At 39.5% G+C, this 19,111-nt stretch overlaps 2 protein-coding genes across 2 annotated transcripts; one reads left to right on the top strand and one right to left on the bottom strand.

Annotated features, from left to right (window-relative positions):
• Nucleotides 1–931: 931 nt before the first annotated feature.
• Nucleotides 932–12,264, bottom strand: LOC118224637 (mammalian ependymin-related protein 1-like). The gene is made up of 3 exons (XM_035412218.1): nt 11,816–12,264; nt 6,573–6,781; nt 932–2,071 (listed from the first exon to the last, which is right to left on the bottom strand). Exons 1-3 carry the CDS (start codon nt 12,055–12,057, stop codon nt 1,881–1,883), a joined length of 642 nt encoding a protein of 213 aa, XP_035268109.1. The 5' UTR covers nt 12,058–12,264; the 3' UTR covers nt 932–1,880.
• A 222-nt stretch (nt 12,265–12,486) lies between these two features.
• On the top strand, nt 12,487–18,076 carry LOC118224906 (secreted frizzled-related protein 4-like). Its single transcript, XM_035412748.1, has 6 exons — nt 12,487–13,995; nt 14,226–14,303; nt 14,411–14,476; nt 14,598–14,796; nt 15,121–15,184; nt 15,962–18,076. The coding sequence occupies exons 1-6, from the start codon at nt 13,545–13,547 to the stop codon at nt 16,100–16,102; spliced, it is 999 nt and encodes a 332-aa protein (XP_035268639.1). The 5' UTR covers nt 12,487–13,544; the 3' UTR covers nt 16,103–18,076.
• Nucleotides 18,077–19,111: the final 1,035 nt, after the last annotated feature.

Genomic DNA, 19,111 nt, shown 5'->3' with positions numbered 1-19,111 from the left:
TTCTGAAAAGTAATTAATGATTGGTATATTGTATATGAAGATTGTGAAAATATGTAATACATATATACATATATATAATATGTACATTTTAATTAATATTTTCCAAACACTTCTGGACCAAAACAACAATTGTTTCATAAACTGCTACACATATGAAATTTATAATCATAAAACATTGACCGATGAGGTATTCTTTGGTTGTTAAATCATTTTGATTGTCTACAATGAATTCAATGGGTGGTAAGCTCTTTTGCCCTCAACACGCGCAGTACAGGCTGTTTCCCATTACTTCTTAGGCTTCACTGCCTGGCCCCTCCTACCCTCTCCAGTTCCTATGTACGCTCTATGGGGCTTCTCAATTATTTTGAAGACTTGGAGGTTTTTCTTTTTGTTGCATTGTGACATTGAATAAACGTTATGTTGAATAAAAAAAACAGTGTGGGCTCGCTTTATAAAGATATGACAACGGTATTTCATTGTTGCAAAGTTCATTATGTTTTAACTTTAGCAGAAAGATATGAATGAATGAATGAATGAATGAATGAATGAATGAATGAATGAATGAATAACTTGCATTCAAGTATCTCCTCTGAATTTTTAGGCACAAACCTGACACCAAGGGACCATAATGCAGGAATCAGAAAACATCATTTCAAGGGGTAGTTCTTCCTCTTGGTTTTTTTTTTATAGTGCATGGAAGTTGATTGTGGTGCTAACTGCAATACACCACACAAAGTAATCTGTCTAATTTTAATGGATGAATCTCAAAAGGATCCAAATTATTACTGTTTACCTGTAATTTCTCTCCCCCCCCCCCTTCCAATATGGAACAAGTAATGAAAATTATGTGTTGATGATTCAGTGTGGACTACCACCCACATGCCCACAAATCTCATTTGTTTAATGATAATAAAAACCAGACAAATGCAAGTAACCAGACAAATATTTTATTGGATCGAATACATCACATCTGATTGTGTGCCACAATATTGACATCATCTCAACACCCATCTCCAATGTGTGCTGTGCAAAATGCAAAAAAACTATGTAATATTATCTTTTTATTTGCTACACATCAAGGTACCAATTAAGTATTAATGCAAACTACAACAAAACAAATCCTATCTAATGAGTTCAAAATAAATGACACTTTCATCTTTTAAATTAGGAGTCTAAAACACATTTAAAAAATAGTGCAACATTTAGTGAATACAGCAGGTCATGAATATATTGTTAGCATGGAAAATTCTTACATTTAGCATGGAATAAAATCATTCCTGAACAATACCATCACACAAACTAAAAAAAGGCCTTCTAGTATTATGAGGTCATACAATTAAGGTCACAAGTTGCTTCTAAAGGATTTCCTTATATATCATTATATTCAGCTTTTTGGCTGTGGAGGACTGGAAGTAAAAGACAAAATAATTCAAAATTCTATCCATCTAATTTTAGAAGATAGGCCATACACTGGGTTGCTTACCTGGCTGATCAACAAATATATTAAGACAAAAAACATTCAAACTCTTCAACCTTCATCAGGGGAAAAACTTTTTAAATATATTATTTTGAAATGATGCACAAATTGCGCAAATACACAGCGTCTCCAGTTTTGACTCAAGCTTGTAAATGACTCCTATAATATTCTACACCACGAATCAAGAATTCAGACCCAGCATATTTTTCAGTGACTGAACTTTTTCCTACAAACCTTTAAATCCAATAAACCGGGTTTATTAGTATCCCAAGCGCTCATATAATTCTCCCAATAGTACAGTAGGTCAGTGGGCCTTCCTTCAGCACCTAGCTGTTTTTCTTTATGCGCTAAGTGTTTGTGGGTGTGAGAGATGACGCAGGTGCCAGAGGCGGTGCCCTAGGAATCAGCAGCCCCGGCTCATCCTCTCCGGGCTTGCGGACTGGCAGGTGCTGGGCGGGGTGAAGACGGCCGGGTCGCTGATGCCAAGCTGCAGATCAAAGAAGCGGGTGGAGGTGGTCACGCTGTAGTTCCGGGTGTAGGTCTCCTGCACTGGGTAACAGTCCTTGACAGTGTAAACACCGACCCAGGCCTCCGCTGTGAAGGAAAGAGAACATCTGCTGTCAGGCGGGGCAATGCGTGGTCCAAAGGGCGACATTTTGAATACAAAAACGTTCTGGGTCAATGATATACCTGTTTTATTCAACAAGTATGAGCCATGATGACCCTCCACCATTAAAACCGACTGAGGTACTGCAGGGATATCAAACTTCCAATGGAGGTCACTTAATGTTACAGCACCCTCTAAAAGCTTAATCAATACGCAGCTTATGAACTGCAGAGATGAAATTTGTTTCTTATGTGAGGATATATTTCCTGCTGTATTTCTTCTGTAGCTTTTCCCATCCTTATTTCTAAAATTGTTCATTAACCGTAGCTATGGCATCAGTTTTCATAAGTATCAGTTGACACTGTTGGTATAATTGATTCTACATCCAACAATCATATAACTATGTTGTGCTTGTAATTTTTTTTTTAAATCATCCAGTTGGAACATGCAACTAAGACTAAATTGAATCATCTTCAACTTTGTGGTTGTAAAACATAAAAGAGTTTCCCTACTTTCATAGGCTTTTCTAACATTTCTTTGGTGTCTTTAACATTTATAACCATAATATGAATCATATTTTCTTTTGAAGATTTGAACTACATAGCCTGAAACATTGCAATGCTGTCATCAAAGTGTAAAATAATTTACTTTGGCCTTGAGGCCTTAACATGGAATTAGGATAAATTAAGTCACTGCATATTGTGTCATCTCAAGAAGTTCATTTTTAATGGACTTGAACCCCAGCTTCAAACTCATTTACACGGAAAGCCATTTGCTCAGAGCTGTGTTTTATGCCAGTGACCCAGACTGGTTCAGTTAGTGGTGTTATTCACCAAAATGCATGTCGCTATGCCCACACATTGTACAAACAAACGGTAATCGGTTTGCAAAAGATTAAACAGCCGAAGGCGGCTAGGAAATCTCTCCCATGATAATGGGCCCAGTGTCCTGAGGGAGGAAGCTTCCCTTGGATACTACAGTGTGATGCACGCGTTGCTAAGGAAAACAATGCCTGTTCATTTACTTGTACACTTGGAAGGGTATCCTAAGGGAACCCCCTGACGCCTACTTCAGTAGATCAACTTGGGGGGGTGGGGGGTGTGGGGGGCTTCCTCAAACGCTTGTCAATATGGGGTTCCCCAGGGCGGGACGTTGAAAGAGCACGGTCTGCCGTGCCGGTGGAGCGGGAACCCGGGGCTCGCCGCGATAGCAGAGGGTGCGCTTTATCATCCGTGAGACAAAATCAAAATACTTTGGACGGCTCCACGAAGGGCCCGCCGTTCCTTCTCCTCAGCTGGAGCAAAAGCTAAAAACAGCTGTGAGAATGCTCTTCGCATGCACTTCCCAGGAACCTGACTTGTGTGGGAAAACATGACAAGAGCCCGCTCCCTCGCAAAAAAAGAACTGACGGCCTTTTTTTTTTTTACCTTTCGGTGCCTGCCGTCTAGGGCAGTGTCCCTCAACCTCGGCCCTGGGGATCCGCCCGTGTGCGCTGGTTTATGTCAAGGCCAATCTCTTGATCAAGTAAGGTTGTTGAAAATGTGCTTAAGTTCTACAATAATTGTGTGGTCAAACTTATTTTAACACAACGTGTGCTTGGCTTATGGGCATTCGCTGTCAGTAAACTCAATTCATTTCACAGAGATGATTTCAGGTTTCCACACGCTCAGTAAATGGGACTGATTTCACGTGTCAGTATGTAATCGAATCAATTAAAAATGGAAGCTGAATATGGGACACTTCTTTTTTAGGGCATACATAGCTATTTCTGGGATAACGTGGCTTTAGGAAGGCAAATTGTCCTTCAGTCAACTGTAAAAGTGTCTAATTAAGAACAATTAGCAGCTCATTACAACACAGAGCTTGTAATTATGGTACGAAAACCAACATACACAATGGGTCCCTAGGTTCCGGGTTGAGAAACACTGGTCTAGGGGTCTACAGACGTCTCTCTCTAACCACACTGAACCAGACCAGGAGACAAACAGACTCTATGCTTTCATATGTTACAGACCTTTGCAATGCAAGCTTTGTCTTAAGATTATTTCCCAATTGCAATACAGAAGTCCAACTGAAAATGATTTGATCATATTTCAACTTCCCCAAAACTGAGTCTGGAATTTCTCCCAGACCCCTCTGTAAATGCATTACAGCAGGAATAGTATATTGCACTGAATTATATATAAAGACATAGTCTCTGTTATACAAATTCTTAAAGCAAATTCATTAAAATTTTAAAATACTGGAACAATTGTGGAAATAAAAACCCAAGACAAACAAATCCAAGCTGTAAAAAAAAATCCCCAAAACAATATTGCCTTGATAGTTCCATGCAGGAGAGGCCAGCCCTAATGAGTTTGTTTCTAATTACTGTTCCATATCAAGTCTTGACATTGTAATCTGACCCACTGGTGGCATTCCAAACCAGTCTCGTGACCTCCAAAGGAACAGCACATGTAACACAGCTGTACTTACACATGCTTTTTGAGCAACCTTTGGAACAAAGGTTCTTAAAAATCCTTTTTAGCAGTCCTTATTCACTGAGGCTCTATATTTCAATGTAATAAAATTATAAATAATTTGATCAAGATCGTTAGAATTTTCCTGTATCAGGATATCGTATTACAGTTTAATGCAAATGCATTGGAACAGTTGGATGTAATTTGTTGCTTTTCCTCTCTACTAATCAAATTCTTATTTCAAATCAAGCAATGACTATGAGGCAAAATCCACAATGACTGCATTCATTTCATATGGTCTTTCTTTTTACAGACATTGAACTATTTCACAACAATGTCGCCATTTTTTCAGGTCAGCATACGTATTAGGACAAAGTAGGTTTTGATAAATTTAATGACTTGCAAAGTAAATATTTCATTACTTACCCCTTACATTTGATGATTGCTTTGAGTTTGTGACTCATCAACCTCACTGCGATGTGATCTTTTGAGATGCTCTGCCAAGCTGTTACCACTCCCTCTCTTAGTTGTTGGGTGTTTGTTGTTCAATTGGTTTTAAATCTGGGGACTGACTGGACCACATCAACCACTTCCTGATAAGCTCTTTGGTTAAGTTTGCTGCCATCAACCACTTCCGCCTTTTCTTCCTGATAAGTTCTTTGGTTAAGTTTGCTGCATACAGGGACATTGTCTTGTTGCGTGATAAATGTCTTGACCAATGAGTTTCGTGGCATTTCTCTGAATGTTGGTGGACGACACGTTTCTGTACACCTCAGCTGTCATTCTGTTGCTGCCATCACTGGTTACATGATCAATAAAGACCATTGAACCGGCCCTAGATGCAGCCATACAGGCTCAAGCCATCACACTGCCTCCACCACACTAGACAGATGCAATAATATGCCGAGGGTCCAGAGCAGTCCCTCTTGACTGTCCTCACCTTTCCTTGTGGTAAAGGTTTATCTTTGTCTCATCTGTCCATAAGATTTGTTTCCAAAACTAATCAGGTTTATCCTTGGGTTTTTTTTTTTGTTCTTTTTTTTTGCTAATTACAATTTTGCCTTTCTGTTCCTGAGAGGTTTACATCTGGAAGTGTAGCTGCTGTAATTTGATTCTTCCAGTGTTCAGCGTACAGTGACATGTGATACTTTCACCCCCAATGCATTGAGAAATCATAAGCAATAAATAAAACTGACCATTTAGGATTTTTTCACAGCTCTGATTACTGGTGATTCCTAAGCCCTCCAGTAGTTAGTTTCTTGTTTAGGACATTCCAAACTGTTGACTTTAGACTACATAAACACTCTGCAATAGCTCTAATTGATTTTTTTATTTTTTATTTCATCCTCACAATAGCTTTCCTGGTTGTCATGCTCTATTCTCTGGCCCTCATCTGCAGTTTTCTTGTCTTGCCTATAAAGTAGACTTTACAAACAATTCCAAAGGATATAAACCATGCCCACTCACAGCTTTCCATTGATAAATAAATAGAGTGGTTAACCTGTGAAATTTGAAACAGCTGATGGCAATTTGTCCCAAAACTTATGTTAATTTGTAATAGGGGACTTGACTCAATGAATAGAATTGCTGTAATATAGCTCAATGTCTGCTCAAAAGAACCACATGAAATTAATGCAGATATTGTGATATTTTGCCTCACAGTCATTGTTTGATTTGAAATACAAATTTGGTTAGTACAGAGGGAAAACAACCAGCTTGACACAACTGTCCCAATACATTTGCATTACACTCTATATGGGAAAGGAAAAAATACATAATTTAGTAAAATAAATTACATAAAATTAAGTCATCATTTATACATTGTCTTTTAAATGGATGCATAATATTTAATAAAATGTCTATAATCTGCAGACAGGATAAAAACAAAAATTATTTATGATGCAAATCAAATCCTTATGAGGGCTGTCTCATGGGGAAAAAGTCAATTGATTTTAATATCCCATTTGAAAGTCAATGAGAATGTCTATGGCACCCCAGGGAGTTGCCATCTTGGCAAGACGTCACTTACTTTTGCGGGCTGGTTTCCTGTCCGACCATTCCTGAACCTCAATCATGTCGCCCGGCCCGCCGATGAAATACTGGTCCTCGTAAGTGGAGTTGTCTGGAATATCGTAGGGGTCCCAGGCTTGAGTCAGAGGAAGCTTAGCGCACTGCTTGGTACTCTGCACAATCTGGAACAGCGTGGCGGTCTTGTAAAGATAGATGTATTCAAAGAACCTGAAAAAAAAAATTTTGTTTATTGAAAGATCCTAAAATAGTACTTCTACATACTATTTCTGCCTGCAAATTTTACTGTTGTGACACTACTTTTGATAAAGTATTTTAGTACTACTGTGAATGACAAGATGACCACAAACAACACCCGACTAAATTAATAACGGGACATTATTAAACGTATGCACACAGAAATGTTGTGAAGTAAGCCACACTGTTTTTATGTTGGTTTGCTGGCTGTTCCAATGTTCCAAACACGCTATGGGAGGTCTAGAATACTGGCCCTAGTACCGAGAAGCTCACTTGAAGCAGATGGACTGATTATAAACTGGTCATAACCAGTGCTTTTTCCTGCACATTATTCACATCCAAGTGCAACTTATAACATTTACTGTACATTACAGAGATATTAGAAACATGCGTTTTGTTTTAGTTCAAATCGCAAATAAAATAACTGTCTTTAATAACCTTTAAGAAATACAGATGTTCTCAGTACAGTCTAGGATGACAGCTAGTTTGAGAACAAATGTTAAATTGTCAGTAAAACGTATTCAACATATAAATTTAAGATGTCCTGGCATCAGCAGAGATTTCAAGATATCTCCTGCCATTGACAATTAAATTCACAATGAAAATTGTTGACTAAAATCCTCACATTACATTCAAAAACGTACTTCTTATTTCTTGATATGGACAGGGCTTTTCCAGTTAAATGTGGGGAAAACGCTCAGTTATTTAATGTTTTTAGAAGGGGGGGGTCAGGGGGAATCAGGTGCATAAGGTGACTTACTCTAAGAGAAAGCACAGAGAAGCCTTGGAAAACAGCCCTGTTTTGGAAGCGCTTATTTTACAAAGGATAAGTTTTATGACCAGTTTTTTATGACCTGAGAGAGAGCTGAAGGCAGTGGAGCGAGAGAGAAAGGGAAATCCCACAGAAAAAGAAATATTCTTTTAAATCTTAATCTCTTTTTTCCTTTCCTTTACAACGGAGGACGGGTTTCCTGTCAAAAAAGGAATCCCAAAAGTGCGAAAGAGCCCCGCCGACCAGAAGCTAATTACAGAAAAAGAAACGGATGAAACATATTTGCTTAGCTTAGGACTACGTGGCTAGACAACTTTTCAAGGACAGACTCCTGTAAGAAGCATTACCAAGGACAAGACCTGAAAATAATGTTGGGTATAAAAATACAGCTCGGTCACTGTTTTCCACTGCACAGGAAAAACTTTTTTAGACGGCCCCATGCTGATAAGGCTTTTCCAGTTTCCCTCCTAACCAGAGAACATACGGAGGCTCTCCAGCCAACAGGTAGGCAAAGACAAATGGCATATTTATAGAATCCCTTGCATTAAAGAGGGCATGTTAGTGAGATTACGGCTTTGTGAGCGTTGTGCAGACAACACACCCACATGCTGCCATAGTGCAATTTACAGACCTGAGCATGCCAAATGAGGAACCAGGCACTCCCAAACATTTCTTGACAGTATATCTCCCTTCAAGACAAACTTCTGTGTCCTTTGAGTGGGGTATATTAGACATTTGCCTTAAGAAATTACAATAAATCTAGCATTTCTGAAGTGCAGTTTGTCATGTTTTATTATTATTTATTAACATGTACAGAAATCATGCATACATTTTCCTTTGTCAGTCTTTGTGTGCTTATTTGTCAGCAAGCTACAGAAACGGAGTAAAACGATTTTCAACCGAAGGACATATTTTGTCGCTGCAAAAGTTCAGATGAAGTTGAGCGTTGTTTAGGAAACGGTAGCCTAAACACTGGAAGGGGTTAAAATTCCTGCCACCACCCCCCTGCCCCTTACCTATTACTGCCTTTGGCTCAAGACCTAAAAACAAACCCAGAGCGGCCTTGATGTACTTAGCGGGGGCCTTTTTTCAAGCACACCTATTAATACTGCCTTCACGCGGGTCTCGCAGGAGGATTGTCTCGCGCTGAAAGCGGTGGGCTGGTGATTAAGGGAGACGCGGCCCGGGATATTTCCGCCGTCACACACCTGTTGGGTTCCTGCACCGTCCCGCGCCTCCACATCCCTGACAGGCAGATACCAGCGCACAGCGCAGGCGTTACGGCCCCCGCATTTCTCACCCGTCCACGGTGCCAGACGTCAACGCAGGGGTGATTTAAGGAGCTTTCAGGAATGCCTGTGCAACTTTTTTCTTTTTTTTTTTTCCTTGGGGAACTTATTGTTTTACTTGATGTGTGGAGCAAAAAAAAAAAAAAAAAAAAAATTTCTGTCACAGGGGATTTTGTCTGATTGTACCAGCTTTGGGTTTAGGATGATTTAGTTTGGCTCCTCAGCGCCGAGACCCAAACAAATCAACGTCTGAGTCCGGAAAATTACCATATAGTCACAGTCCAACACAAGCAAAACAATGGATTCTCCCTCTTTTTTGCCATCAGCTATTCCTCCCATAATTACAATCAGTTAAGAGTTTACAAGTCATGCCGGTGAAGAATATTAGAAACCATGACCTTCCAATCACTCCTACCCTAAATCCCATATCACGTCAAAGGAACATGGGGCTATGCTAAATTTGACCACACATTTAACATGAAGCCCTGTGGAATAACAGCAGATAGGATTAACGGATGAAACCTGAGAAGACAGCCTCAGAACCAGTGGTCAGTCAGCACATATATCACCGTGTGCTCAGGAGGAAACCTCATGCCTCAAGCTAAACTAATCTGAAGGGGTTTTGTTTTTTTAAATGTAAGTGTTTTCTGAACGAGTCGGGGGTTAATTATGAATTTCAAAAACCTATTGTCTAGATGCCTTTTCTTAATAACGGCAATTGGTCAGCAAACACATATAAACTGAATAAACCTTTTTAAAAAGCTAGAAGAAAGAAAATAAACAACCAACCTGGCTAGAAACTCCTACATCTAAAAGTACATACAATTTGTCCAAGAAGGCATCCCTATAATATTGTTTTGTTTTTGATACTACTTTAATTTTAGTATATGTTTCCAAATGGCTCAGACAACGTTCAAGTGTGATTTAGGACAATTTAGATAATAATGTAAGTTTCCAATGAGCTGCCGGTATTACAGTGACTAGTATATGGGCACCAAGGGGTTTGCGGTTTAAAGCAATAAAGAACACTTCAAGGAACTTCAAGTGTCTTTTATAGCTACATTGTTTTCAGGCAATTCATATGAACACATTCATTTTATAGTTTATTCACAATTATAAACATAAAAATCTGTCTTTATTTTGTGGTGGTATTTCTTTCCTTCTGGGATTTGAAGTGGTGCAATCTCTTCTCTTCCAAGGTTAGGGGTTTAGATTCAGCTGGCTTGGTCAAAGGAGGAGCTAAGGGGTAGTTCCAACTATGAAACATAAGAGGGTTTCAGCTACATTGCCAAACGTTTATTTATTCGACCCTGTATTTTCAGATGATAGAGGCTCAGAGGTCGAAGAGGGAAGCTGAACTGGGTTGCATCCAGTTTGAGGACAACTAGCCACATTTTCAATAGATTTGGGTTGTCTAATGGCAGTTGGTGAAAGTGATATGAAGAGTTTTTTTTTTGTTATGCTAGTCAAAATTGCAAAAGCGGGAACCATTTTCAGCCCTGGCCATTTGTTGCTGCTTCGAGGAGCTTCTCTCGCGGAGCTTCGAGGAGCTTCTCTCTCTTTCCTTGAATGCAGCACTCTCAGGCTACATGCGTCACTGGTAGCAATTCCAAAAGAATATGAGATCAAATGTAATCAAAAAAAGAATAATAGGGTAGTATATACACATACAACCTCTTGAGGCACAATGTCCCTGTACAAGCTGCTTTGGAGTTATCTGAAGCATATTTTATTGCTTTAAACCATAAACACATTGATGTTCTTACACCAGCCACTGTGAAGCCTGCAGGTCATGAGAAACTTCAGTGAGCATCTGAAATATCCTTCATCGCGCACAAAAACTGTCTGAGCCAATTGAAACATACACGAAAACTGAAATAACATCAAAAAATTTCCAGAAAGTGAACTGTCCATTTCAGGAAAAAAGCTTCCGTACCATTTCAAAATAATAAAATAAGAAAATATGGAGTTAGACGGCAGTAAATCAACAGTAAGCCATTGACTAGTTGATTCTGGCACAGTACAGCTTTTCAAAGCTGTAGCCGGGAAAGTTATATTTGAATTTGACCATATGGCACTGTTAATCAGAGCGCAGCAAGCCCTGACACACAGGTATGCAGACAGTAGAATACTTACCCCTTGATTGTGGCTTTATGACTTTTGCTTAACCCCATGCATACTTCATCAAAATAGATATGAATAGAGCTCTCTGGGACTGAAGGTATTACTGAGCCATCCAACATCTAGAGTGTATGTTATTCAGTTTTGTAATGCTTAGAATTAAATTAAGGAAGCTGAAAATTATCTGTGTCTTATCAGTTTGTGTTTTAAATAATACCACTACCAATATGTAGAAAATCCCAACAAGATTTCACAAAAATGTGCTTCAGTGCTTTATTTTAGTTTTTCATTTCTGCATAATAACAATTTAAATGTTTTTACACGGTTATGTCACAGTGGCTGCAGGACTAGATTTGTTCAGTATATCTGCACCCCTACCCAGTACAGTTGAACATGATTAGTGTGACAAATTAGAAAAATCCTGTGTAAATTTAAATAAATAAATAAATAAATTTATGAAAAACTACTGTAAAATCGAACTCTATACAACATAGCTCGAGGATCTCTCATTAGAGCAACCATAGAATGTACGAACTCACGAGGATCGCACCCTGAAAACAACACTTCCCATGATGCAACAGTATAGCATGAACAACAACAACCCTTTTAAAACAGTTTACAATAAAACTACACTTATGCCTGCTCCAGTGAGTTAAATTTTATAGCATCGGTATTGACCATTCGCGTAATACAATTTTTGCCGATGTTAAACTTTCAGAGTATCAGGTAAATACTGCCGCAAAACCGGAGAGCCTGCTTTCTTTCTGAATTCTAACGCCCAAAATAACACGTATGTGACTACCTACACGCTGTAATTATACGTACTTCTTACACGGTACATGTCCTTTCTTCTCCTCCAAGACCCTAATTCGCTGGTTCTGTCCATCATACGACACCATGGCCCTTGTGTTCCGCCCTGTACTGTGATCATACTCCACAGATCTGCCTTCCCATTGCAGGGGAGCAAGACAAGGCTGAGCCGGGGGAGCGACAACCTTAGGGTGGCCCAGCGAAGCTACCACAACCACAAGACAGTACATAACGGTGGGCAAAAGAAAACGGTTCATTTCGGCACGTCTGACGGTTTCTAACAAATATATGAGAAGAAAATATCAAATCAATTCGGCTTGCCAATAAGTTAGGCTATTAGACCGCCAGAGAATAGCGCCAGCTCCTTCCACCGTACCCCCGATTGCCTCTGTAGCAACGCTGCATAGCACAGCAGCAGCGGCCGGAAAAACAATTACTTTCTGTGAAGCTGTTCAACACCAAAGTGCTGAATCACTCCTTCCTTTAATCCAAGAGTTTTTTGCACGGGTGCCTTGTTGTGCTCACGTCTATTACAGATGATTGGTTTTTGCTTTGCTTTGTAATATAGGCTATATATATATATATAGCCTATATTACAAAGCAAAGTATATTATATATATATATATATACACACAGGGTTACTGCTCTGTAATGCTAACAAGCGCACTAATAATAATGATAATAATAATAATTGTCTATTATCAGACACAGTCAAACAAGACTGGAGTGAAGGCATATTTTTATTTATTCACGAGTACGAGCGTACTTCATCAGATTCTGAAATAAGAAAATACTAATTGTTTACTTTCCCATGCAAAGTGACTACGGATTACTCCAGAACATACTATCATTGATTAGCAAGTAGCTTATTCTAATAGGCCTACATTCTATAGTGAATGCGTTTAAAAATGTATAAATTTTTCAACGCATTAATCCATATTTTTATTGCGCTGCGATATTGTCGAGATGCCTTGTTGAATAGTCAACTTTTCATTTGTAACCGCTAGTAGCTTAACTGAAAACTTCATCTGCAGCCTAATAAAAGAATGCCACAAAATCCACTTTAGTAGGCTACTGCAAATTAAATCATGCAATACCCAACAGATTTAGTTTTGCACACTCTACAAAGATCGAGCGATGACAATGTGAAATACTGACTTAACTCTAGTCGATGAGATTCAGTGTCAGTGTGCAATATAGCCTAAGGGAGGTATCATGTGGGTGTGGGGTGAGGGATAGGGGCGTTTAAAGCGTTCATATTTCCTCCCCTTAAATTATGGTTGTAGACGTAGGGCTGACACATCGGTTGGGACAGGTAGGCTACACGGACATTTCGGTGCGAGAGTAAGACGCCCTGCAGAGTCAGCGCTAACGCGGACGATGAGAATTTAGTGAAGCAATCCCGGGCGTTAAAAAAGATGAGGATGATGTCACTGAGTCTGGAAAATAATAAATAATGCAGCCAAAAACGAAATGGAAAGAACCCGCGTCACTGGTGGTGTTGGTATTCGTCCAACGTTAAATCAAGTTCTATAATTTCCACGACTGGGTCCTGTAGCTCTCTTTACAGTCCGCGGGCTTCCATTCACTGTGACTTCTCCATCCTGTTGAACAAGTGCTTCGGGAATTTATTGTGATAGTCATCCAATCAGAGGATCGTCCTTGGGTAAATGATCCTGAACTTTCACTTTACCTATAAAAAGGAATTTCGAGTTTACTCTTGCAGGTGAATAGGCCTACTGGGATGGACATGTTCTCGATAGCGGCTGCCGTTCTGTGTCTGTGGATAGGTGCTGGGGTCGTGGTGTGCGGTGCCCCTTGTGAGCCGGTCAATATCCCAATGTGCAAGAATATGCCTTGGAACATAACCCGAATGCCCAATCACCTTCACCACAGCACCCAAGAGAATGCAGTCCTCGCGATCGAGCAATACGAAGAGCTGGTAGACATCAACTGTAGCCCTGTGTTGCGTTTCTTCTTGTGTGCAATGTACGCTCCAATCTGCACCCTCGAATTCCTCCACGACCCAATCAAACCTTGCAAGTCGGTTTGTCAGAGAGCTAGGGACGGCTGCGAACCCATTATGAGGCGCTATAACCACAGCTGGCCGGAAAGCCTTGCGTGCGACGACTTACCTGTATATGATCGAGGTGTCTGCATCTCTCCTGAAGCCATTGTTACTGATTTACCCGAAGGTGAGTCCCGCTCTTATACACACCCCTTCTGAGTGGTGCGCAATTGCAGCACTTGCTGCTGTAGAGAGTCTGTATGTAGAATAGTCTACTATTTCAAGTTCAGAAGACTTAACAGTGAATCATGGTAGATTTGTATGCAAGGACAATAATTACAGCTACTATGTAACGTGTTTGAAAACATCTGGTAACACTACTGATGTTTAAAAAAAAAACATTTATTTTTTCTCTAGATGCTAAATGGGTTGATTTTTCACGTGATGTTGTGCTGGAAAAACCACAACCATCAGATTGCAAAAGCTGGAATTCCGGTGAGTTTCCTGATTCACTCTTTATAAAACATAGTTTTAAACGATATCCTCATATTTTGAAGGAGAGAAAAAACGAAAAATATGAATATTAAAACGGGTTTCAACAGATCGCTGCAGGTGCCGTAAAATAAAACCAACGCTTACAACATACATTGAAAAGAAGTACAATTATGGTAAGTAATATCAGTTTTAATGTTTTATGATTGGTTTTATATTTTCTATGATACACGCTCAACCTTTAAACGTATGTTAGGCCTTTCATTTCTTTAACGAATGCCATCTTCACTCTTGCAGTTATTCATGCAAAAGTTAAAGGTGCAAGCCGGACTAGCTGCCAGGAGATAACCACCGTTGTGGAAGTGAGGGAAGCGTTCAAGTCTTCCACCCCGATCCCAAGAGCACATGTTACTTTGATAACCAATTCCTCGTGCAACTGCCCGCATCTCCCACTTAACCAAGAAGTGATTATCATGTGCTATGAGTGGCGCTCAAGGTAAGGGTCATTTTAAATGGCACTTTTTGGTTTTCACTCCCAACATATTTCAGCGTCCCAGCAATATTAGTTACGATAAATGCAACAACTCCCGAGGACGATTGGTTTTTTCATCTGGGATTTCGTGATGTTCAAATGATAAACTGACAACATTAAATAACATCCACGTGCCCTACATGGTTTGTTGTAAAATGATTTCCTCCTGCTGGGATGGCCATGACCTTTTGAACTGTGTTAAAATACATACAGGCGCATACTTGCACTTGAACCATGCATGACCGGTGTGGTGTATGGGGGTACACTCAAGTGCCACTGTCACTTTAGGCTGATGCTGCTCGACGGGTGTCTTGTGGAAAGATGGAAAGACCAACTGGTGAAGAGATACAAGGTAAGATTTTCTTTCCAAAACTGAGACACCAGCTGTGTGCTGTGTCATACATTAAACTTTTTATTTGTAGCGGTTCACATGTAATATAATTAGGAATTTAGGAATTTAATAGAATATCTCTGTGATGAGAATTGACCCAACAAGGGCCAGTTAAATGCATGTGGTTGTCCATGAAAAAAAAAAATGTTTGACACATCCGGCTCATTTTGGTGTTGAGACATTATGTGCTGTACTGTGAATTGTCACTCCATAGAAATGTAATTACTGGCTGCCTGAAAGGCAGTGTAAGCAGTTTCCAGCAGTGTATCTCTATGAAATAAATTCAACTGACTGAAATACATTTTGTAAGTTCATTCAGTGAATTGAACAGTTTTCAAACTAAAAAGCTCATGTCAATGCCCAGTAATGGCTTCATAATGGAAATGTTTGAAAACTGTTTGATCTTAGTGCACCTCAAATGTAGCAGGGGAAAGGAGAGGCTTGAAACCAAACAGTTTGCCAACATTTGTAACTCATTAAAGCAATTTTAAAGGCACAGCTCATGACGATAGCCTTTTTAGATAGGCTAGATAGAAAATTTTCTTGTCAAGTTTACATTTTTTAATATATATATAATATATATATATTAACTTTTGGTTGCTAATTTAAATGAGAAGAAATTGCTACCATCTCCAAATGTGGTAAGCCCAAATCCCCAAAGAGATGCCAGCTATGACAGACCAAGTAGGGTCGGGTGTGATGTAACTTTGTAAGTGTGACTTTCCCTATTCCCCAAAGCGCTGGGAACAACGCTTGCAAGAGCAGCAGCAGAGGAGCCCCAGACTGAACCCCAAGGGTTCGAGCGCAACCACGGGAACCTCCAGGAAAACCACCAGAAGCAAGAACACGCAGAGGGATGGCCGACAGAGGAAGGCTTGACCGTTCCCTCCCTCCCTTTCTCGCTCCCTCTCTCCCATCTCCCTCTCCTCAGCCCTTGGAGTTCTTTTGCATGGCGAGTTGGCACCTGATATCGCAGCGGGCGACCGTGTAGTTTTCCGATCCTATGTTAGCTCTTTCCCAGGTACTCCGTAGGGATTCCTTGGCAGATACCACAGAGCACAGCCCCTGGCAACAGGTTTGCACTACATTTGTATCTCGTGTTCCCAGTGTTTTACCAGGAAGACAATGTCCAGTCTCCCTCCTCCCCCTCCAATCCCCATTGCATCTGGTTATGCTATAAAAGTAAGATGTGTGTGCCGTGAATTAAGCCGTTTAGTGCATTGTGTCTTTTATTTTTCTTTCAAATTTTTATATTGTTTGTATTGGAACAGATTTTTCATCTCTATGGCAACTGTGTTGTATACTTCAGACTGGCTTCTGTTGTTTTCGACTTATATTAAAGCAAATCGTCTGAAAGATGGTTAAGGGTGGCCCTTAGGGATTTGTGCTTTTGCAAAGGAAAGAAGGACAAATATTGAAATACCCTGACGAGAGCTTGGAATCTCAAGGCTTGGTATTAGTGAAACCACTTTGGACCTGTTGCAACAAAGTGAAAGTAGGTCAATATTATCGCTTGCTAATATTATTTGCAATGAATGGAAGTACTATGTTGACATGCACCTACAATTCAAACTGCAATGAGAGTGGTAAAATGCTGCATACATAATTTACTGTAGTATATATCTAAATTAGATTACAGAGAAAGAATGGGAATTGGAAATGGAAAGATTTGAAACTTTGTGGAATTTTGGAAACTTCAACCAGGCATCAGTGAATTTACTAGAATTTACTAGACCCAGTGACAACTGTACTGGCCGAAAATGCAGATTGAAGAAAACGCATGCAGGTATATTTAATGTTAAAAATTGAATAATTATAATTTACCTGACATTATCAATGCCAACACTGAAATTGACATTTTTCCACATTATTAATACTGTATTTTGTATTAATGGCAAAGAAGATGGTGTTATGCTTAGATGTGCCGGGTCAAGTAAACATATAGTGCCATGGATATTACCCATGGAAACTGCAAAGAAATTTAAAATTTCTAGGAGCTGTGTTCAGTACACACTCAGAAGTGACCAGCTGATGGGCAGTAATGTTAACAGGACAAGACCAGGAAGATCAAGAGGCAGTAGATAAATATCTTGTGGTGTCTAGCAAAAGAAAGCATTGCAAAATTGCACTACGACTACAGGGAGAACTGAATGCAGCTAGAGAGAAGCCAGTTCCAGACTACAGTGAAACGGCAACTATGATCTGTTGGTCTAAAAGAATATGCATCTGCCATTTTTCAATCTTTGATGGTCTTCTCCTGCTAACATTACTGCCCATCAGCTGGAACCTTCTGAGTGTCTACTGAACACTGCACCTGAAAATCTTAAGATTCTTTCCAATTTCTCACTGGGAATAACCTTCTTGCCACAATGTTTATTTTGCCCCAGATATCTAAGCCTGACTCCCCCTTCTTTGCCACATTTCTTGCAACTTTAGTGCCAATTTTCCTTTCACTACAGGCTGAAAGTATTAGGCTACCTGGGGTTTTTAAAAAAAGCTTATGGCATGTAAGATTTCACTCAATTTAATGTCTCCTCTACCTCCCACTTTGCATAAAGATTGGATAGACTTCCAATGATAAATTTAATTGTACTTAAAGCCAAAGGAGGCTATTTCGAGGGAAGTAAGGTCTAAGATTATTTTTAAGTAAAAGTTATCTTTTTGTGTTATTGCAGGTAGAACTGGAAAAACATACTTTAGTTTGTTATTCAGTAAATGTGCATATATAAACTGAATTCTTCTCAACCTAAAGTTTTTTTTTTTTTTAACTACAAGTGGCCTAATACTTTTGGCCTGTACTGTATATGTAAAAGATGCTAATCACCACATCTTTGATTAAATTAGTTTTTCAAAGATATGGACACAGTGCATTTTTTGTTTAGATTGAATAGACCTTTGTGCAAGAATGCAGCTACAGGCTTCCAGCTCCATCAGAACATTTTTCCATTGCAAATTGAATTCATGTGGTGTGCAATAATTAATCTGCAAATAATAAATTATGAATGAATGCTTCAGCCCCAACTCCATGCGAAGTCAACTGCATTTGTTCAAACAGGGCCCAAAACCATGCTTACTGCCCTGCATCTTAAATAAAGTGCAGGTATGACATTTGGTAAAAGTACATCTTGTGTATTATCCTGTCCACCTCACTTTCTCATCTTGTCAAATATTGTATACTCATGTAATGGTTTTATACTCATATTATTTTAACTCCGCGCCATACAAAAATGCCTGTCACTATTGCTTATTAACCGAGGTCAGCCGTTGTTGTCTTCCTGCTGCTATGCTGTAAATTAATTAGTTAGTTTAATTCATAATTTCACTTGTGGAAATTGAGCATGCTGTGGATACGTTGACGTCTGTGATTGTGTACACTACCCAGTGTGGCCCCAGTGACAGCACATTGTGAATAGGGTCCATGTTCTCTACACAAGAGAATGTCTACTTTTAACGGACAGCTGTTGTTGACACTGCTTTTGTTGAGGGCGATATGCTAATGAATACCTTTGCTTGCATTTTGAATGCAGGACCCAGCCTCACACAAGATAGGCTCGCCGAGCGAGTATCTTAGACATATATTATTTCTGTGAGATTGGGGTTAAAGGAATGGTTGTTGAAATATGGATGTACAATTTTTAAATGTTAGATCTTGAAAAATCCATCCAATCTGCCTTGCAAATGAAGCATTCAAGCTGCACATACGTATTTGGACAGTGACACTTTTTTGTTGTTGTTTTAGCTCTGCTCCAGCACATTGGAGTTGAAATAATGAATATGAGGCTTAAGTACAGACTGTCAGATTTTATTTGAGGGTGTGTACATTCATATAGGACGATCTGTGTTGGAATATACAGTCCCTTTTATACATAGTCCCCCCATTTTGGGGGA

This window comes from Anguilla anguilla, chromosome 4 (assembly GCF_013347855.1).
Source record: "Anguilla anguilla isolate fAngAng1 chromosome 4, fAngAng1.pri, whole genome shotgun sequence".
Lineage (NCBI taxonomy): Eukaryota > Metazoa > Chordata > Actinopteri > Anguilliformes > Anguillidae > Anguilla > Anguilla anguilla.
This window is presented reverse-complemented; position numbering and strand designations above follow the sequence as displayed.

Coding starts and splice junctions, on each gene's coding strand:
- LOC118224906 (XM_035412748.1), top strand. CDS start 13,545: ATGGACATGTTCTCGATAGCGGCTGCCGTTCTGTGTCTGTGGATAGGT. Junction 14,477..14,597: donor TGAAAAGAAGTACAATTATG/GTAAGTAATATC, acceptor TCACTCTTGCAG/TTATTCATGCAAAAGTTAAA. Junction 15,185..15,961: donor AACTGGTGAAGAGATACAAG/GTAAGATTTTCT, acceptor TATTCCCCAAAG/CGCTGGGAACAACGCTTGCA.
- LOC118224637 (XM_035412218.1), bottom strand. CDS start 12,057: ATGAACCGTTTTCTTTTGCCCACCGTTATGTACTGTCTTGTGGTTGTG. Junction 6,782..11,815: donor GGACATGTACCGTGTAAGAA/GTACGTATAATT, acceptor TTTTTTTTTCAG/GTTCTTTGAATACATCTATC. Junction 2,072..6,572: donor CAGGAAACCAGCCCGCAAAA/GTAAGTGACGTC, acceptor TTTCCTTCACAG/CGGAGGCCTGGGTCGGTGTT.